The following is a 22,523-nucleotide window of genomic DNA, read 5'->3' on the forward strand; positions in this document are numbered from 1 at the left end:
GGGCGGCGGCGGGGGCGCGGCCAGGGCGCAGCGGGCGCGCGCCCCCGACGAGCAGGCTGAACTGCCGGGGCGCGCGCAGACCCACGCTCACCAAGAGCCCGGCCCCGCCCTACGGGGTCTGCGGCCTGCGCCCCGCGGGGTGGGCTGACCCCTCCGTTAATGACCTCTACCTGGGCCGCCTCTGACCCGGGAGGGGCGCGGTGGGAGGGGCGCAGGGGCGGGAGCGCCGCGGGGCGGGGGCCTTGGGCTTCTTTCTGGGTTAGTGACAGGCGCGCTGGGCCGCCGCCTCTGCGGCTCAGCCCGGGAGGACTAGGAAGTCCGGGTGAGTACCTGCCTGGCCCCGCGGGGCTTGGAAATGTACCCCCCAGTGCTCCTCTGCTGGAGCCCGAACCCGGCTGCGTCTTGCAAGTCCCATTGGGACTCTTACCCCCTAGGTTACCCCCTATAGACGGGCCGATAGGTAGCCAGCCGCGGGCGCTCGTGCTGACTTAGTGCTTGGACGCCCCGCAATGGTCCTTGAAATGGGGAGTCTGCCTCCCACAGGTCTTCCAGATTTGGGGGGGCGGGGGGGGGGGGGAGTCATGGGGACAAGACCAGGTTGGCTAACTCTACCGCCCCCTGCCTCCTGGTATCGCAAGGCCTGCTAACCAGGAACGGTTTTCACATGTTTATATGGCTGAAAAGAGGTCAAAGGAATGTTTGTGGCACGTGAAAATTACATGAAAGTCTCATTCCAGTGCCCATAAAGTGTTAGGGACGCCGCCACGCTCAGTGGCTTATGTGCCGCCTGTGGCCGCTTTCGCCCCATGAGAGCTGCCCGCAAAGTGGGAAACATTCTCTATGAAGCACTTGACAAACCTTTGCCCACCCGTCACCCAGCAAACTGAATCGCCAATGGGAGCACACACAAAATGCAGCGTTTGTAAGTTCAAAATGGCACAGTCGGTATTACACACCAGCTGTGGGGGGGGGGGGGGGGGGGGAGAAAAGTGGAAGAGAAAGAAAAGCTTTCTACATGAGACTCGATGTAAAACGAAGTTTCAGAACTTATCCCAGGGGTTAGTTAGTGAAAGATGGGAGTGATTCCCAGGGAAAGGGAAATCTTTTGCATATTCAGGAACTTTAGCCAGATTGCTCTTTTCAATACCTGGGAAAGCAAGAACATTTCGTTCGCATATTGTGGGTCTTTTGGACCGTTTGTGTTAGGGGGTTGCTATTTTCTTATAACCTGCTGATTCAGCACATGCCACCTCTGACCATTTTGCAGTTTGGAATCTAAAATGTACCAGCCCTTGTAGTGAAATAAGTGAAATGTTATAAACACCAGCTATGAAGAAAAAAAAGGACTCAACAATATATTTTACTTAGGGAAAAGAAAGTAATTAAAATGACTTATTTTGCCAAAACCGGTTTGGCTCAGTGGGTAGAGCGTTGGCCTGCGGACCGAAGGGTCCCAGGTTCTATTCCGGTCAAGGGCATGTACCTTGGTTGCGGGCACATCCCCAGTGGGGCGGGGGGGCGGGTGCAAGAGGCAGCTGATCGATGCTTCTCTCTCATCGATGTTTCTAACTATCCCTCTCTCTTCCTCCCTGTAAAAATTCAATAAAATATATATTTTTTTAAAAATTAAAAATAAAATGACTTATTTTGGTTTTGCTCATGGATAGCTTAGTCGCTTCACCTACCCCCCATGCAAATGCTCTGTGCTACCGAGGAAAGCTTTGCACTTACTGGGAGAATCAAGTACGTTAATATCCCATGAGATTGGGGGTGATTATATTCCTAGTAATCGGATGCCCTGCGCTGATGAGGCTGGAAAGTCCAAATGGTTGTCTCTCTGGAGACATTCAGTGTTCACTGTGTGTAGTTGATCAAATTTGTTTGCTTTGTGGAGGCGCTGCTGCGTGTACATACAGTATTGAGACTGGCACCTCTTGACTGAAAGCTTTTTGAAATGTGATTTTAAAATAGTTCTTAAAGAGGGCTACAGGCAGTGAAATAACAGAACCTGGCGTTGAGGTGGACAGAGCTAGGCCCAAACTTAGAAACCACCCGAAGCTGCCCTGTGCATCGGACACTGTTTGAAACAAATGGCTTCTGGGATTTCTACACCCGCTACCACCCCAGCTATTCATCCCAGCCCAAGTCTTGCTTCTGCTGCTTCCAGTTCCCGACCCTTCCCACCACATTGTCATCTGTTCATTGTTAATGGACTGTACCCCCAACATTTTCTAAAAAAATATATAGTTTATTGATTTTTTACAGAGAGGGAGGAAAAGGGATAGAGAGCCAGAAACATCGATGAGAGAGAAACATTGATCAGCTGCCTCCTGCACACTCCCTACTGGGTATGTGCCCTCAACCAAGATGCATGCCCCTGACCGGAATGAACTTGGGACCCTTGAGTCTGCAGGCCAACGCTCTATCCACTGAACCAAACCAGCCAGGGCTGTACCTCCAACATTTGCCTAAGCACTGACTTGGACAGGCTAAGACTATTAATGCAGAACCGAGGATTCCTGTTCTGGACTTGCATTGGACTCGGGGAGTTCCCTCCTGAACCCCAGAGGATTTAGTATAATAGTAGGTTTTTTACTGTCTCTCTCACATGTGGTTTCTGAATTGCTAGAGTTCCCACCCAAATAGCCCCCTCAAGTCTTTTTGCAGGGCCACAACCACACTCATTACTGCTTACATGCTATGTCATTGGTACGGAATCCTAGTGTGCGTGCACAAATGTGGCAAGAAGCACGGAGACCAGCAGTCCTTGCCCTGTAGTGTGCAGAGAGAACACGCACCCATCAATAATACATCAAGAAAAAGGGCATCAATCATACATGAGAGCCTCACAAGCCTGCACACGTGCACCACCTCTTCTGTGCTCTTGGTAACAAAATGCTTCTTAGCAGCTTGAAGGGAGATCTGATTTTGTTTCTCACTTTTCCTAAACACACCAGCTGTGTTACCTTGGGCAAGTCACTGCATTTTCTGGGCCAATTGCAACTGCAAAATGAAGGAGTAGGCTAAGTGAACTCCTTTTGCACAAGAAACGACGTTTATCAACAAAAAAGTAAGAAAGGTACCCGCTCGAGATAAAGGGCGGCCTTCTCTTCCCAAAAAAGAATAGTTGCCACCCTCGCACTGGCATATTAAAAATAAGAATAGGGTAAAACTTAACCCAAAAGTAGAAAAATCATGTGGACAAAAAGGGGCCCCACACTGGATCTGACAAGCTCCAGGGAAGCCCGAGGCTGAAAGGAACCACAGGGGACGGTCAGAACATCAGTGTTCCTGACTAAAAGCTAGTCGTGGCAGGTAGTCACCTCCTGGGCCTGGAGCTTCCTTGACAAAGAAAGGGTCAAGTTTTACCTTAAGTAAGTCTGTCTGTTGTCTTTTTGCATCTAAGGTAACAAATCCTTGGGGTGTCAGCGTCATCTCCTCTTTCCGGACCCCTCCGAGTATGCCCTCACACCAGGGCATGCGATCACACAACCCCTCACTGTTAACTTGTTCCCCAAATGCCATCTCTGTGGTGTGCCGTGAATGTTCATGGTTGACTACCCTGTACCCACCAGCGTAAAAGAAGTGACTCTCTGTTTTGTTCTTTATCCAATCTCGGAGATTTCCCGTTTTTTGCTTTCTCCCACCTCCCTAATCTATCCCCAGTGAACTTCATGTAATTTCCCCCTTCTGTCTCTTCCTCTGTTTCTAATGTATAAAATATAAGCAGCAAAACTGCCATTCTCCGGAGCGTTTGTTCAATCCGTTGAGATTTTGCTTCCCAGCAATTGTCAGTTTGGCTCAAACGAACTCGGACAAGTCTATGGATTTGGCCGTTTCTTACACAGACAATGACAGCATAGAAATTGACAGTACTCGTTGTGTGTAATTGGTCCCTTGACATGCTTTGTCAATTTGGGTGGGAGATACAGTCAACAGTGCAACTCCTGGTGAAACTCAGATGCCCAGCGTGTTGTGTTATGATAGTGTTAGCATCGTCATTATTGAATTCTTGTCTCACACAGGCATGTTAGTGAAAGTGGGACCGAACCGTAAGCTCTTGCTCTCAGTTTGGAATATTCTGGGTAAGCTGGGCAGACGACAAGGAGCAGCTACCCCTCTGCACCAGGCTCTTCTCCCCACCACCTCTCCCCAGGGGACGTCTGGACACAGGTCAGAGGTAGGACGTGGGAGGGCTGCTGGGAACCCCAGAGCAGGGGCCACCCTCCATGAACAGCACAGCTGAGATTCCTGGTGAGCCACGCACAGCATCAGGGATAAAGAGCCGCTTTCTTAGGCTCCCTCCGCTGACTTTACCCTTTCACTTAAAAAGGTGAAGCTGGCTGAAACCGGTTTGGCTCAGTGGTAGAGCGTCGGTCTGCAGACTGAAGGGTCCTGGGTTCGATTCCGGTCAGGGGCTTGTACTTTGGTTGCGAGCACATCCCGGGTGGGGGGTGTGCAGGAGGCGGCTGGTCGATGTTCATCTCTCATCAATGTTTCTGGCTCTCTATCTCTCTCCCTTCCTCTCTGTAAAAAAATCAATAAAAAATATATTTAAAAAATAATAATAATAATTAAAAAGGTGAAGCTGGCCCATTGGAAGAGGCTGCTTAGATAGCCATATGTGAAACTGCCCTCCGACCCCTAGGCCAGGGGTCAGCAGACAACGGTCTTGTGCCTAAAACCTGACCCTCTGCTTCAACATTTGCCATCTGTTTTTCAGATAGGGAACACAAACTTGCAAATCCAGTTAGGGAAGTGTTATCTTCTCATTAGTAGACATGTATTACCCAGAAATAGTTGTACTCAATTATTATTATGTTTAGACTGTTATCAAAAACATAGTGGAAATTTGTTTTATCGCTTATATAAATGCTTACATAATAGCCTGGATTTCGCCTCTTTACCCACAAAGCCTATAATATGTACTGCCTATCCCATTTCTGAAAAAAAATGTATCTACCCTAGCCTTAGACCGAGGCTTCTGGGTGGGGAAATGGTGCCCTGAACGCAGAGGGCGCAGAGCGGGGAAGAGGGAGACAGAGAGAAGCTCTGTGGTTCCCACGTGGGGAAGATGAATCATGTCCAAGTGATTGAGTCCAGCAGGGAAAGGGCGACCTAGCTCAGGGATAGGCCGATAGGGTGTAAAACTGTAGGGTGCTCTGCAACCTGGCAGCTCTTCCACAGCCTTGAAAACGCACTTTCAAGGGTGTCTACTTTGGCTCGGGCCCTTTCAGTTCACTTGACTTGGGCCCGCACCATCTGTTGGCACTTAGCAGGAGAGTGTGGCAGAGAGAAGCCAGCCCAGGCATACCACCTTTTACCGCGCTTTACAGACGTTGCATGTTTTTTTTTGTTTGTTTGTTTTTTGTTTTTGTTTTGTGTGTGTGTTTTGTTTGTTTGTTTGTGTGTGTGTTTTGTTTGTGTGTGTGTGTGTTTTGTTTGTTTGTTTGTTTTTATAAATTGAAGTCAAGACCCTCCACCAGCAAAAAGATTCTGACTCCCTCTATTACAAGGTGGTCTGGAACTGAACCCACGTATCTCCAGGGCATGCCTATACCATGTGGAGCTCCTTCACAGAATGTGGACAGTCCAGGGCTGTGCATCTTCCTCCCTCAGCTGGCCCTCCTAATGTAGGACTCTTTCTTTTACCTCTTCAGACGTCTAAATGATAAGCATTCCATTTTTTTTATTTATTTTTTTTTTTTTTAGGAAATTTCAGAAGACATTTTCAAAGCTAATTATGGAAAAATTTGTCATTGGGATTGGTGGGTGAGTAATTTTGCTATACACAGCTGGTCAAGGCACTCAGGATGTCCAAGGGGTGTTTTCATGTGGACGTGATGGGGGAAGGAGAAGCAGTGAGGATTCCTGAGTCCTGGAGAACAGGCCAGTATCAAATGCAGCATGGAGCACTGGCATTTGATGGGAGAGTTTCCTTGTAAACAGAAAAACAGGAGCGGCAATAAGCAACTTTATCATTTATTTTTTTATACCAAAGGCAAGGCCACGCCTCCATTTTTCTCCACTGTGCATTGAAAAAGATTTGTAGTTTTAGCTCTTTGCATTAAAGTATGCGGCTCATATTCTGTGTTACCTGTGAACCCTCTGACTGTTTCACCATAGACAAAAAAGTTCTTTTGTTTCCAACACAATAGCCGTATTTTTAGTATTTAGTCTTGGTATCACCCAATTCATTTGCCCAGTAGTTAGTTACCTTTCTCATCAATCCTTCCCAGCTCATTTCTTTTTTTGAGAATATATTTTTATTGATTTCAGAGATAAAGGAAAGAGAGAGAGAGATAGAAATGTCAATAATGAGAGAGAACCATTGATCGGTTGTCTCCTGCATGCCTACTATTGGGAATCAAGCCTACATGCTGGGCATGTGCCCTCACAGGGAGTCAAACTGTGACCTTCTGGTTCATAGGTTGATGCTCAACCACTGAGCAATACTGGCTGGGCTCCAGGTTCCATATGTCCAAAGCTGGGCGTAAGTCCCAGCTTATTTCTTATAATTTATTACACCGTTTACTTATGCCTTGGTTTTCCCCACAGAAAAACATTATCTATTGATATAAAAGAAATAAATTTTCTTTGATATTAGATATTGTTTTAAATGTTCTTTTTATAAGATACTTTTTAATGTTGTTTGTTTTTTAATGTAACTTTCTTCTTGGTTCTTTCAATATTTTTACAAAGTTTCTCTCTCTTTTTTTTGGTTCAGTGTGACAAATGGTGGGAAGACAACACTGGCTAAAAAATTGCAAAAACATCTCCCAAACTGCAGTGTCATATCTCAGGATGATTTCTTTAAGGTATCTTTAAAAGTTCTTAGATAACTTATTTAACACAAAAGAAGTTTTAGTAGCAAAGTTTATTGTATTACATCCAAAAAGCCTTTATTGAGTGATTAAAGCTTTTGTAGTGAAGGTAGAGTCAATGCAGTAGTGTTACTTATCCACTAGATGGCACCACTATCACGGCTGTACTTTGATTTTATTTATCCTCATTCAATGCATTTATTAAAGGTTTATCGCCTCTTCGTTGTATAATTGTATTATTTCTGCATTGCATAGTTTTTATGGGTACTTTATTATTTTTTTCAGCCACGGTCTGAGATAGAGACAGATAAAAATGGATTTCTGCAGTACGATGGTAAGTAGATGAGCTTGTGAAAACATTACATCCTAATGTTCATTTTCTTTTTCAAAACCAAATAGGGTGCTATCTATGAAGACATTCTCAAAGTGTGTTTAAATACATATCACTGTACTTTGAACATGCTTTTGTAAAGGTTTCTGACTTATGGTCAACTATTTTTATTTATTTTTCTTGATTTCAGAGAAGAAGGGAGAGAGAGATAGGAACATCAGTGATGAGAGAAAAATATTTGACCAGATGCTTTCTGCGTGCCCCCTACTGGGGATTGAGCCCACAACAGTATATGTGCCCTCACAGGGAATCGAACTGTGATCTCCTGGTTCATATGTTGATGTTCAACCACTGAACCACACCGGCCAGGCTGTTCAACTATTTTTAAAAATGAAATATTTCCCCCAGTTTTATACTTAAAACTGAAAACATTGAAATGATACGGATTTTTTTCTTCTGAAGCTAGGGCAAGGTGGGTACTCTAGTCATCCCTGCCTGGGGAATATAACCAACTACTTCCCTTCCCTACCCTCAGTCTCACCTGGGGCAAACTTAAAGTACTCATCGTCTGAGCTTTCCTTTCCAGTGACCACGGTGATCTGGACAGTTTATTTTTTCTTTTTTCTTTTCATTGACCAAAAACCATAATGAAATTTTTTTTAGATGTATTCACGTCACTCCTCTACTCAATCTAACACAGCTTTGAAGCCAAAAAATTAAAGTCCAGAAGTAAAAGTTTACTTTCCTATAAAGAATGTCATACTGCCGAAGCCGGTTTGGCTCAGTGGTAGAGCGTTGGTCTGCGGACTGAAAGGTCCCAGGTTCGATTCCGGTCAAGGGCATGTACATTGGTTGCGGGCACATCCCCGGTAGGGGGTGTGCAAGAGGCAGCTGGTCGATGTTTCTCTCTCATCGATGTTTCTAGCTCTCTATCGCTCTCTCCTCCTGTAAAAAATCAATAAAATATATTTAAAAAAAAAAAAAAAAGAAAAGAAAAGAATGTCATGCTATGCCCTAGCCGGTTTGCCTCAGCAGATAGAGCATCAGCCTTTGGACCAAAGGGTCCCTGGTTCAGTTCCAGACAAGGGCCAATACCCTGCCCCAGGCCCTGGTCAGAGCTTATGCAGGAGGCAACCAATTGATGTTTTTCTCACATCGATGTTTCTCTCTCTGTCTTTCCCTCTCTCTTCCATTCTCCCTGAAAATCAATGAGGAAAAAAAAAAAAAAAAAAAGAATGTCATGCTAATAAACTATATTTAATGGTATTATCAACTTTTATAATTAACAAGATAATCATTGAGAGCTTATCCAAACTAGGGAATTATCTTGAAGAGGCATAAAATATGTTCTTTATTTTTAACTTTGATAACCATGGAGGTAAAATGTTGTGTAGTCAGTTCTTACAGAAACATGATAGTTTTACCATGGTAAGAGAGGCAGAGTCCTTGAGTTGCTCTCTGTTGTGTCTTGAGCTACAGTCAGGGTATTTTTTCTTCTCTTCCCTTTTTCTAAAGGTTAATAAGGAAGATTATACAAAGTAAAAGAGTTAAACAAGGAAACATTGTTTTCAACAATTGATGAAGGATTATGCCTAACTCAAATGAGTTCTGACAAACTAATAAGACAAACACTAATATCCCAATTGTCCAAGGATGTGAATAAGCTATTGACAGGAGCAAAGATTATTGATAATATGCAATAAAAAAGTCAACCTCAAAGGTACAGGGACATCCTCCAATCACAGAGCATTGAATTAGAAATTAGAAATCAATAACTAAAGAGGAAGTAAAGTCCCAAGTAATTGCAAAATAATCAGTACCCTTTTTTTCTGATTAAAAATAAACATTAACTTTATTTTTATTGTTGACACTATTATAGATGTCCCCACCCCCTCTTTGCCCACCTCCACTCAGCCCCCACCCCCCTTCCCTCTGGCCATTACCACACAGTTATCTGTGTCTATGAGTTATACACAAACTATGTTCTTTGGCTAATCCCTTCACCTTCTTTCAACCAGTTCCCCCCCCTCCCCTTCCCATCTGACAGATGTCAGTCTGTTCCATATATCTTTGACTCTGTAAAAACTTTTTCTAAGAGAAAATTTTTTATATACAAAAGTAGGCAAGAAAATATAATAAACTCTCATGAGTTCAACATCCAGCTTTAAAAATGATGAACTCTTGGCCAATTATATTTTATCTAGACCCTCACTCACTTTTCCTATGTTATTTTGAAGCAACTCCCAGACATCATCCATTTTATCTGAAGCAAAACACTTCTACATCCCATGACTTAAAGAATAAATCATAATGAAAATTAGAAAACATTTTTTAATTGAATAAAAATGAAAATATATTAATACTAACGTTATTTCTGGATCCAGCCAAAATGGATTGGCCCCATTCCTAACTATTCCTTCCTCTTACTAAAACCCCGGATGAAATACAGCAAACAAAGGAAAGCTCTGAAGGATGAAAAGAAGAGAGCAGACAGACTAGGGACTTCAGGCCTTGAGGAATAACATGGTTGTGAATTGCCAGAGTCTCCTTTTTTCCTCTTGTACATTCTAGAAGGGCTGCTGGAGAAGTGTGCAACATGGAACCATCAATAGATACAGACAACAAACAACCAAACAAACCGGGAAAGGATGTCCTAGCAGAATAGAAAATCATTTTTGCAATATCCACCCTGCTCAAGCCAAAGGAAAAACACACACACCACTTCCCCCTCATGATGTTAGCAGGGCCAAGTGGGGAGCAACACTTCTGAACCCATCACACTAGTCAGGTGGGGTGAGTTGACCCTCCGTGTCATCCTTAGGGATCATATCAGGGGAACAAAGCGGTGACTGAACGTCCACCCCTGCCTCCAGCAAAGCGGCAGGATGAGGTTGTGTGAGGTGGTGCTAGTTGTACTCCACACTTTTTTTTTTTTTTTTTTTTTTTTTTGCCCAGATAGTCAGCTATTATCAGCAGAACTCAGTAGAGAGCTGAACTTGACCCATTGCTGAGCAGCAATGAAGCCACACCAGCACATTAATTTTCCCTTTCTCCCTTCATGGCAATCCCTCCCACCCTAAGTATCAGTGAGGCTCAGCGGGAAGCCAAACATCCCCTCATCTGGGCAATCAACATCTAAACAGGTGACTACCTGCGAAAGAAGAAGAAGGAGAAGAAGGAGACTGAATAGGCTTAAGAACCTCTCTCTTACACTCTCTCTAACAATCAATGGAAAAATATTCTCAGGTTAGGATTAAAAATAAAAAACAACAACAAAAAACAGGAAAGGGACAAACTACAAATACCAGAAACAAAAACAATAGCATTAGAGATGCTACCTACATTAAAAGGTATTATATACAACTTATGTGAATGTATTAGAAAACAATTGAAATTTACTATTTCCCAGAAAAATATAACTTACCAAGACTACTAGGTGTACTGGTTAATAATGTGGATTTTTTTCAATATTTTGTTATATTGACAGCAAACTTCACAATTTCATATGTCAAATTTGCTGAAGGTGTTGACATCATAGATATTTTTACACTTAAAAATATCAAGTTTTGTGTCCCAAAAAAAGAGCATTTGTGGGAAGTTTTAATTAATTACTTTATTTTGAAGAAAAGTGCTGCTGAAAGTTATTATATACTTCGGGAAGCTTAGGGTGAACATGCTCCAACTCAAAACACTTGTGAATGCTGGTTTAAACGCTTTAAAAGTGATGATTTCGATGTGAAAGACAAAGAACATCCAGATCAACCGAAAAAAGTTTGAAGACCAAGAATTACAAGCATTATTGGATGAAGATGCGTGTCAAACTCAGAAACAACTTGCAGAAAGATTAATGTTGCTCAGCAAACAATTTCCGATTGTTTCCAAGCAATGGGAAAGATTTTAAAGGAAGGAAAATGGGTGCCACATCAACTGAATGAAAGACAAATGGAAAACCGAAAAGTCATCAGTAAAATGTTGCTTCAACAGCTCAAAAGGAAGGTTTTTTTGCCATCGAATTGTGACTGTTGATGAAAAGTGGATTTATTTTGAGAATCCCAAATGCACAAAATCATGGGTTCATCCAGTTTAGTAGACAATCCATATTATTAACCAGTTAATCTGCCTTATTAACCAGCTAATATGTAACCTGCATTATTAACTAGTTAATAGGCAATCCACATATTAACCAGTTAATACAAATTTTGTAATAAAAGAAAATACAATAATTTCAAGAGAAACATCAAAAGTGCTTTATTCAAAGTAATGTCCATTGCTAGCTACACATTTCCCCTGTCTTTCAGGTAATTTGTGGATACTCTCCCAATAGAACTTTTCTTGTTTTGAGGCAGACCATTCAGAGACCCAGTTTTCCACTTCATATGTTTTGAAGTGCTGCTCAGAAAGTGCCTGTGCCATCGATCAGACCAAGTGGTAATATGAAGGAGCAATACAACAAAATAACATACCGTATTTTTCGGACCATAAGACACACCGGACCATAAGACGCACCAGTTTTTAGAGAAGGGAAATGAAGAAAAAAAGATTCTGAAACAAATAGTGTCCTAAAATATTTTATGTGCATTAAAACCCAACATCACAGTCATAAACACATGTAATCAACCCCGTAAAGTAAACAGCAGCATTTAGAACCATTATTAACAAATACAGTCAGCAAAAGACAAAATGTACTGTAAAACACAATAAGGAGAGACTTCAGTAATAAATTAGAATAAAGTTGAAGATTTATGGTAAAGGTTCTGCTGAGATCTACAGTACGCCTACCCAGTAGTCAAGCACGGCAACAGAGGGGGGAGAGGAATGATTGGGGGAATAGACGCGGCATTCTTCCGGGCACGGAGTACGGGCCAGCAAGGGGTACAGGCGATGATTACGGTTTGGATTACGCAGTTACCATACACCGCACCTGGGCTGACATGGAGATATGGCTGCAGCAAGGGCATGGAGGCTGACTACCATACATGGGAACTCCTCTACCACTTGGGGTTTACAAAGCGGGGCAGACACTCTGGGCACGGAGGAATGGACAGTGGCTGCAGCAAGCACACAGAGCCGGGCAAGCACAGAGACCACACAGAGCCGGGCGAGTAAAAAAACTTTTTTTTTAAAGTATATGTGTAAGCTATATTTGGACCATAAGACGCAGGGACTTTTTCCCCCCACTTCTGGGGGGGAAAAAGTGCGTCTTATGGTCCGAAAAATACGATACATATCAAATTGCATGTATATCAACATATGTGTAACTCCATTTAGTTTAAGAAATCTACATTATTAACCGGTACACTTAGTAACACCAGAACAGAGAAAATCTTAGTAGCCCTATATCTATTAAATAAATTAAGGATTAATTAATTTAAAAACCTCTAAGCCCAAATGACTCAATTCAGTACTTCTGAGTGAGATGCAGAATTTGCCTTCTTAGTAAATTCCCAGGTCATGCTGAGGCTGCTGGTCAAGATACCACACTTTCAGAATCATTTTTATAACCAAAAGCTCAGAAAGAATGCTCATTTTAGTATTTGAAAACGACATATTTGTGTTCTTTGCAAAAGTTTTAATGGTTTTCCTCTTGTTTATTGTAAGAGCTTTTTATATATTGAAAATATTAGTTCTGTCCTAACATGTTTGGCTCAGTGGGTAGAGCGTCGGCCTGCAGACTGAAAGGTTCCGGGTTCAATTCCAGTCAAGGGCATGTACCTTGGTTGCGGGCACATCCCCAGTAGGAGGTGTGCAGGAGGCAGCTGATTGATGTTTCTCACTCTCTATCCCTCACCCTTCTTCTCTGTAAAAAATCAATAAAATATTAAAAATGTATTAGTTTTTTACCATATACACTAGATATTTTCCTCAGTGTGTCATATATCTTTCAAACTAATTTGTAGATATTTTGTCATCCAAAAATGTTAGACTTTTATGCAGTCGGGATAGTAGAAGTTATAAATAAAGCAAGATTAGCCATGAGTTTATCACTGTCAAAGCTGCTCATGAGGACATGGAAGTTCATTGTACTTTTTACTCTCTACTTTTGTATGTGTATCAAAGTTCCCATAATAAAAATGCTTCAAACATACCAATTTATCAATATTAGGGTTTACAAGTATCTAAAAGGTTTGTTATTCTGTTTTTTGAAGAGTGAATAATGTTGTTTAATATATTTAGCAAACCCAGGATATACTCATATCCTGCATCATAACACTTTTTTGGTACTGATTTCTCATTTTTGTGTGCTGTTTGAAGTGCTTGAAGCGCTTAACATGGAAAAAATGATGTCCACCGTTTCTTGCTGGATGAAAAGCCCAAGACACTCTCCGGTATCAACAGACTGGAGAAATGCTGAGGAAGTTCCCATATTAATCATCGAAGGCTTCCTTCTCTTTAATTATAAGTAAGCATCCTCACTCAGATATTGGCTCTGAATGAATGGGAGGAAGTCCCTGTGAACTAAATATGCTATTATTTTAGGCCCCTTGAGACTATATGGAATAGAAGATACTTTGTGACCATTCCATATGAAGAATGTAAGAGGAGGAGGAGGTAAGTTTTAAAATTGCCTTTGTAGATGATGATTCAAAAGACAGAATTTATAAAAAGAATGAGGACAGCAACATTATTGAGCAATATGTATATGTCATTTTTTCAAACAAGGGAAGCCTCAGCTCTTTTACACAATAAGCAAAGCCTTTGTCCATAAATAATCATCCACGTGGACAAATACAAATTACTTTTCTAAGAAAAGGCCCTGTAGGAGCTATTTGGCTGATTTCTCCTCAATCTTCAAATGAAATAATTCCATGCTGATTATGACTCCAAATTAGCTGTAGCCACAAAAAACACCAATTAATTTAAAGCTCACTCTTGCGTATCAGTATTTCTATCATTATTTACATTGGTATTTATCTCTTAATTATTTTATAAAAAAAACTAGAGGGGGAAAAGATAATATAAATTATAGTGAATTAGAAAATTAACTTTTGGATGAGCAAACTAAATTCTCTTTATTGTCTTTGTAACTGGCATTGAGTCTAAAATGTATAGTTTTAATCCTGTTTAGATTCTATCTCAGTGATTTTTTTTTAATTATCCTGGCCGTTACCATTTTACGTTATCCATGTGTGTTTCTATCAACATGAAGTTTCCCACCTGTTTTGACAGCACGAGGGTGTATGAGCCTCCAGACCCTGAAGGGTACTTTGATGGCCACGTGTGGCCCATGTATCTAAAGCACAGAGGAGAAATAGAGAGCATTGAGGAGATTGGTAAGTGCCCTTGCTCCCTCCACGGGAGACCTTTTAACCTATCATTGCCAGAAAGTACACAAAATTCAGAAGACATGTTTCTTTTTTTTTTCTTTTTTTAATATAATTGATTTTTTACAGAGAGGAAGAGAGAGGGATAGAGAGCTAGAAACATCGATGAGAGAAATTCATCAATCAGCTGCCTCCTGCATACCCACCACCAGGGATGTGCCCGCAACCAATGTACATGCCCTTGACCGGAATCGAACCTGGGACCTTTCAGTCCGCAGACCGACGCTCTACCACAGAGCCAAACCGGTTTTGGCAGAAGGCGTGTTTCTTATGTGTGTGTTATGTTATAAAGGAAACTTTACTCTGCAGCACTCTGGCCTCCCGTCTTCCACAACAGGCTCTCCTGGCTTCTGCTTGTCTCTCTATGGCTCTTGTGAACAGCTTGGCGATTTCTAGGTGGTCGTTTGTTCAATCAATATGGATTGAGCCGAAACCGGTTTGGCTCAATGGATAGGGCGTCGGCTTGGGGACTGAAAGGTCAGGGGTTCGATTCCGGTCAAGGGCATGTACCTTGGTTGCGAGCATATCCCCAGTAGGGGGTGTGCAAGAGGCAGCTGATCGATGACTCTCTCTCATCGATGTTTCTAACTCTCTATCTCTCTCCCTTCCTTCTCTGTAAAAATCAATAAAATATATATTTTTTTAAAAATATGGGTTGAATGTTTTCAATGTACACGTATTGTCCTGGTGATATATTAGGTCTAGTAATAATTAATGTCGTTTTCTAATACTTTTTTAAATCGAATTTATTTAAACAATACAACAAAATTTAATCAACAATATAGTTGCCGTTGTTTTCTACTACTTGTGCCCAACGCTCAGGAAGCATCTTAATCCCTCTGTTGTAAAATTCTTGTGATTTTGATGCAAAAAATTCGGTCAATGCATTTTTGAGGCATTCTTCATTATTAAATTTTTTTCCAAGAAGAAAGTTTTGCAAAGAACGAAACAAATGGTAATCGGAAGGGGCAATATCAGGAGAATATGCAGGTTGAGGGAGAACTTCCCATTCCAACTGGCGCAGTTTTTCAGCAGTGATTCTTGCAGTATGCGGTCGTGCGTTATCGTGGTGAAGAATTACGCCCTTCCAATTAATCAGCGCGGGTTCTTTTTCTCTTAAAGCTTGGGCTAACCTTTCCAATTGGGCACTATACACTGCACTTGTAATGGTTTGGTTAGATGGTACAAGTTCATAATGAAGAATTCCTTTAAAATTCCACCAAACACACAACATCACTTTTTTCGCATGCAAGTCAGGTTTTGGCGTGGGCTGCAGAGCCTCATTTTTGTCCAACCATTGAGGCCGCCTTTTCAAATTAACATACAGCACCCATTCTTCATCTCCGGTAACAATTTGCTCTAAAAACGGCAAACGGTTTTGACAAGAGAGGAGCGAACTGCAAATTGTGACTCTTTGATTACGGTTGTTGTCGGTCAACTCATGAGGAACCCATTTTCCAAACTTTTGGACTTTGCCAAGTGCACGCAATTGATTGGAAATTGTTTTTTGTGAACAATTTAAAGTTGTCGCAAGCTCTTGTTGGGTAATTTGAGGATTTTGCACCAAAAGAGCTTGAAGAGCTTCTTGATCAAAATTGGACACACGGCCTCGACCACTCTTGTCATCTAACGAAAAATTTCCCTCGCGAAATTTCTCAAACCACCGCTGGCATTTTCTGGCGCTAACTGCATCTTGACCAAGAGCACTACAGATGTTTTTTGCAGCCTCACTTGCTTTTCTTCCTAATTGGAACTCGTAAAGCATGCAGTGCCGAATATGCTCTTCATCCGCCATCTTCTTAGCCCTAGTTTTGCAACAAAAACCAAACCAAACACAAACTTTTTCAAGCAAAACTTGTTAATTGCACTTCACACGTTCTGTAGATACCATGTGTTTGAAGGTTATGTCAATACAAGTCAATGCCAAGCAAGATTTTAAACGAATGTTTTAAAACGACATTAATTTTTACTAGACCCGATATATCAAGGGAAATAAGGCAGATCCTGTCCATCTTCTCATGAGCCAACGTTCTACTACGGAAGCAAACGTTAAACTAGCTACCTGAGCATGCCCTTTCCAGCTGTGCCGAGTGCTGTGACAACAAGCTCTTAGGGCACTGCCTACGTCCCAGGGATCCAGCCACCTGCCAGCTGTGCTCTGACAGGGTTAACTGGAGAAAGGGAAGAGTGCTGGGATGGAAGATCACCCTGGGCAGTGGCTGTGATACATGGAAAGGGCCAGGGGGCTGGAAGGAATGATCAGCATCCGGAAGAAGGTTGGTGTATTTGTGGAGAGAAAAACCAAGGACAAGAAGTGCTGCTGGTAATACGGGAAAGATCCTAACCCTACAAGGTCACACAGGCCAGTTAAGGATGTGGGTCATTATCCCAGTAAAAGTAGGAAGCCCTCTACAGACAGGTTTAAACAAGGACACGTTAGATACCAGATTTTTGTTTAGTAAGATCTCGCTGGCCATGTGGAGGCTCCGTGTAGAGGATGCAATATTGGGCACGTGTGCTCAATAGAACTGGATGGTAGTGTAGATACGGTGGGTCCAGGAAATCGAGGTGTCGAGGATAATACCTTGGAACCTGGCAGGTACTGTTTTTGGAAAATAGAAACAAGTGAAGGAGTTGCAGGTTTGGAAGGTAAGAATGCAAGTCTGTTTTTGCACAAGTTAAGATACCTGAGAGGCATAAAGTGGCGATTTGGGGGTACACATCTGGATCGATGAGCCCAGGCTCAGAACAGACCTCTGGAATACAGGGCTCCACACGGAGAAACTACAGGAAGCCGGGGGGGGGGGGGGGGGGGGGGGCGGGGGAAGGCTCTTAGTTGGAGCAGAAGCAGAACTGATGCATATTTTTCAGAATAAAGGGAGCTGCCCATGTTGGAAAAAGCTCCGTGGCCTCCAGGGGGCTATGTCTGAACCGTGCAGAAAGCAAAGCACATGGGGCCTCCCCCCTGGTCTGGTGGCCATTATAATCTCTTCTTCAGTCAAGTTCAACCCCTTCTCCCCATCCACAGGGCCGCTGCTGGGGTTCTAGCCACAGCACTTCCAGTTTGGACATGGTTACAGGAGTGTCCTCTTCTCACTGTTCCTCTCTCCCTCTCCCTCTAAAATGCCAATCTAACTATGTCCCTGTCTAGCTTGATATCTGCATAGAGTCTCCAGCTCTCTGGTAAAACCCCCACACAAGGCAGACATCAAGGCCTTTAACGGCAAAGGCACAGCCTTGTTCCACAACCTCCTCTCTCCACTGTTTCTGCCTCCCCACATTCTAGGCCTTCCTAACGGTGCATCTTATTAACAGGCAAAATTCTCTCCTACCTCCCTACCGCTGCAGGTTTCTGACTAGAAGGCCTTTTCCTTTCCGTAACATACATAACTTCTACTTTTTCTCCAAGACTTACTATGCCAGTTTCATTAAAAATATATATCTTCTGAGTCCGGCTGGAATGGCTCAGTGGTTGAGCATCGACCTATGAACAAGGAGGTCACAGCTGATTCCCCATTGGAGCATATATCTGGATTGAGGGCTCAATCCCCAGTGGAGGGCATGCAGGAGGCAACTGATCAATGATTCTCTTTCATTAATGTTTCTATTTCTCCCTTCCTCTCTGAAGTTATATATATATATATATATATATATATATATATATATATATATATATATTGTTTTTTAATACATATCTTCTGGGCCTGAAGAATTCTGATTCAGTATATATCTTACACCCCTACATGGTGTAAGAAGCTTCACAGATAATCTTGATGCATCAGTAAGTGGGATAACTACTCCCTTACAGGATTCTTTCAGGGACACACCTCTTCAGTGCCATTTAATTATTTTCTTTTTCTTCCATTAAAAAAAAAAAGTAATAATGTTTATATTAACTAGTGTGCATTTCTCTATAATTAACCACAAATTTTTACCTGTTGTTCCTGACTATAATGTACTTCACTCTCTAATGGCTATTCATTTATTTTTATTTTATGGTCCTGAGATCTTTGGTTAAACCTACTAGGTATTTTCAAGAGATATCAGGTGCCAAGGTAAGCATGCTATCTTAATAAGCCTGTTAGCATTTATTTGACTTGCTTTCTTTTTCCCTTTTCAGTTTACCTGGATGGGACAAAATCTGAAGAGGAACTCTTTTCACAAGTGTATGAAGATCTAAGACAGGAACTGGCAAAGCAAAAATGTAAATATTGTCCTACTGAAGTGGATGGCGAAGGAACAGCTAGGAACATAGTTCATTACATACCTAAGAATGGCATACCAGAATACTAATGTAGGAGTGACTGTATCCATTCATTCACTGCTTTGAGGATAATTCAGAATCAGATTCTGAATGGGTTTGAGGACTCAATCAATTTTTTGAGGGTGAAAATATCCACCCTTCGTTATACCTCTTAAGATTTATGTTATGCAGTTTAAATATTTTCGTAGATAGCTGCTATTTCAATAAGACTGAAGTGATCCTTTGGCCAAGTGAAGTTAAAATGCTGGTGATCTTATTTGTCTTAATATGCTTAGAGCTCCCCTTCTCCTTATTCCTCTCAAAGATTTTTTTCACCAATTTCTGTTTCCCAGATACCTCAAAACTAAACACAAGTTTTCCATTTTAGCCCAGCTAAAAGTTCCCATGGAAGACTTTGATTGGTCCTGCTTGGGTCACATGACTTTTGCTAAACCAGTCACTATGGCCAGGGAACTGGCATACTCTGACTGGCTAAAACTGGATCCTATTGATCTTGTAATTGAATATGCCTCCTAAGGTCTCCTGAATTAAAGGGATAAATGAAAAAGAAAGCAGAGCAGGATGTAGAAACCAGAAGAAGGAGGATAACAAAGCATGTTGGGAGAACAAAACTATAGATCTAGCTGCTGTTATATTTGAACTAAAAAGATTTTTACTGCTAATCATGCAAAATGCAATAATCAGCTGACTCAAGACAAGACAGTAGAGTCACTCCAGCAGTGAAGAATATTACATGATTTTTTTTTATTTATTTTTATTATTTATTTATTTATTTATTTATTTATTTATTTATTTGATGAGACACACTGCCATAGTCCAAATATCATCTCTCAAGAATCAGATTTCCCATGTCCTCAATAAATTCCTATCTGACCAGGGAACTGAGCCCAGCAATGCAGCTTATAGTTCCTCCATGCTCCCAATTTCAGGATCAGCCCTTCATGTAGGCATGAACCCAATTGAAGAAATTTCAGGACCATTTTTAAATTACTTCTTAGTGAACCTTATAATTCTTGCCAGATATGCCTGCCCGCCCCTGCCATCTGATACCTGGATGAAAGGCAGGCCTCCAGCATGTATGGATAATGGAGTGTAGGGGGAAAGATGGGGCTCTGCCTTCATAGATGATAGCACCTGCGCCAACGCCACTTGTATAGGGGTTAGTGGCTTTCTTTCTGGCCCTACAGAGATATTTCCAGGGTCATTTCAGCTTTTGGTCACCTAGGCTTTTCCATCTTCTCGATAATGGCCAGTGAGCAGATCAATTCTCCCTTAGTGACTAAGTCATATACTGGAGTTTGCCCTTATGTTTTGCCTGCTGATAAAAATAAAAGGATCATGGATTTCAGGCAAATTGTTCATAGTCCCGTACCAAACGCCAGCTTTTGCCATGGAACTAAGGCCCCAGAATAGTTGGCATGCTGAAGGTCTACAAGAAAGTACATGTCCATGTGTGTTACACCCTCCTCGTTGCTTGCCTATGTCCTAGAGACTTGTAAGGAAATAATTAACTGTTCCTTTTAAGGCTATCTTGCTTGTTTCTAGATATTGGATAAAGTTTAAAAAGAAGAAAATACAGGGTGGGCAAAAGTAGGTTTTTTTGTTTGTTTATTTGTTTTCAGATGTCTTGTAATCCCTTCCCATAGATCTAACACACAGTTCTATGAATAAAGGAAGCAACGTATTTATTCTATGAGGTGTTTCCAATGATGTAAGTCTACAGAAAAAGACCCATCAGAATAGACCTCAATAAAAGTAGGTTTATAGTTGTGAGTACGTAAACAAAGTTTATTCTTGTGTTATTATTTGTTTATTAATTATTGGATTGTCCATATGAATAGTATAAACCTACTTTTGCCCACCCCTGTGTGTAACAGACACTTTAGAAGAAAAATAAAAACCAAAACAGATCAGCTTTTCCTTCCTCCAAGATCTATGTTATTTTTTTCCCAGTTGTATAAGTTACCGTGTTATATTAACCCACCGTCTTTCCCATTTCTTCCAACCACAGTGTCCTGCAAAGCCAGCCTGGAGGGATCCTCAGCATAACCCGCTGTGACCCTTAATTCAGGAATGAGCTAGTGGGGAGGAGTTTCAGATGTTTCATTTGACTACACTTTACATTTCTCATAACATCTCATAACCCTGATCAACTAATTTTCCACTCTAAGCATGTAAAAGCGTAATTGTGATAAAGTCATAATTATGAATGGGAAACAACAAAGACTAAATTTGATTGATAAGAAACACTAAATGACCCAGGAGAATAAGGATGTGAAGTTATATATTTAATTCCATCCTTCTTAAATCCAGACTTTGAAGCGAATTTGAATGATTACCTCTTCTCACTATAATAAGGCAGTCTAGTCACTAGCATCATTCAAACGTCCTTTAAGGATATTTACTTTTACCTCATGATAACAATATCCTATCTAATAAAGAGGGAATATGCAAATTGACCATCATGCTATCACAAAGATGGCTGTGCCCTCAGCAGAGTTGGGGTTTCCGTAACACAAGATGGCTGCGCCCACAGCGGAGGCTGAATTCCCATAACATGCCTTAACGAGCAATCAGCAGGGACCTGAGGTTGAGCCCCCCACCCAGTGCTGGGCCAGGAGACCTGAGGTTGCACCCCCTCCCCAGAGGGGCCAGCTGGGTCAGGGTCTCACACGATTTTGAGGCACCGTGGGTGGGTTGGGACTTGACTTTGGGTCCCACGGCACATTCCAGACTCTAACGGGAGGAAGATTTTCATATACATTTTACTAATTTTCTTTTATCTGTAACACTTATAGCAATATTAAAATATTTCCTTAATTAATCCCCTTTTAATGTGCACGAATTTCATGGACTGGGCCACGAAATTTGTTTTGATTATAAAACAAATTTTAATGTAAAAGCAAAAGGAGAAAAAAAATCATTTATATGTCCACCAGTCAGCATGTTAACATTTTAATCAGTATACATCCAGTGATTTTGCTGTTCACATTCATCTGTCTTTTATATGGTTACATGGTTCATTGTGATGCTTGTTTCCTTTTAAAATTAATATTTAATAATTAAGAAGCTTTATGGAGTCCATTATATAATGAAACTGAATAAAACTAAATTGCTCTCCCAGTTAAGAGTTGAAGTCTGAGTTCTGTTTTGCTCATTGAAAGCGAGTTATAAGACAACATGGACATCTTAGTGTAGAAGATGTCATGGGTCTAGTTTCAAATCATAGAAATAAGAAATTGCAAACTAAAAATATAATCAAATTTTTATATTTTTCTTTTTGGCATTTTTCTACATTGGATTTAAAATATAATTCCTAATTATAAAGTAAGAGTAGCATAATAGTTCAAATTGATGTAAGATTATTGAGTCATTTCTCAATTGTTGGATATTTAGTATTGTACAAGTGTTTTATATTGGCAAATAACATGCTATAAAAGATACCTACAAAGATTGCTGGTTTTCTTTAATTACATTGAAATTTTACAGAATAGCGCTTAAAGAATATAGTCATTTTCACATTTTACATACTTCAAATATTAAATACTAAAAAGGAAAGAACTCATGGACATTGGAAAACAGTGTGGTGATTGCTGAGAGTGGGGGTGGGGAAGGGGGACGTGGATGGAGGTGGAGGAAGAATAGAGAACATAAGTGGTGATGGGGAGATGAAAAAAGGAAACAGAGGCATGGATATATGGAACAGACTGACAGCCATCAGATGGGAGAGGGTGGTGACTGGATGAAAGAAGGCAAAGGGATTAGCCAAAGAACAAATATGC

General features: G+C 41.3%; 1 protein-coding gene across 4 annotated transcripts; it reads left to right on the top strand.

Annotated features, from left to right (window-relative positions):
* Positions 1-17: 17 nt before the first annotated feature.
* On the top strand, positions 18-21,864 carry NMRK1 (nicotinamide riboside kinase 1). Of its 4 annotated transcripts, none has more exons than XM_084898922.1 (10): positions 18-322; positions 4,026-4,173; positions 5,713-5,772; positions 6,728-6,818; positions 7,110-7,158; positions 13,408-13,555; positions 13,633-13,704; positions 14,323-14,426; positions 18,598-18,681; positions 20,753-21,864. In XM_084898922.1, the coding sequence occupies exons 1-10, from the start codon at positions 160-162 to the stop codon at positions 20,788-20,790; spliced, it is 957 nt and encodes a 318-aa protein (XP_084755048.1). In that variant the 5' UTR covers positions 18-159; the 3' UTR covers positions 20,791-21,864. The 4 variants fall into 4 exon arrangements, with proteins under 4 accessions (XP_084755048.1, XP_084755051.1, XP_084755050.1 ...); XM_084898924.1 differs by having other exon boundaries at positions 236-322; positions 4,026-4,180; XM_084898925.1 differs by lacking the exon at positions 4,026-4,173.
* Positions 21,865-22,523: the final 659 nt, after the last annotated feature.

Source organism: Pipistrellus hanaki, assembly GCF_964339955.1.
Source record: "Pipistrellus hanaki genome assembly, chromosome: 11".
Taxonomy (NCBI): domain Eukaryota; kingdom Metazoa; phylum Chordata; class Mammalia; order Chiroptera; family Vespertilionidae; genus Pipistrellus; species Pipistrellus hanaki.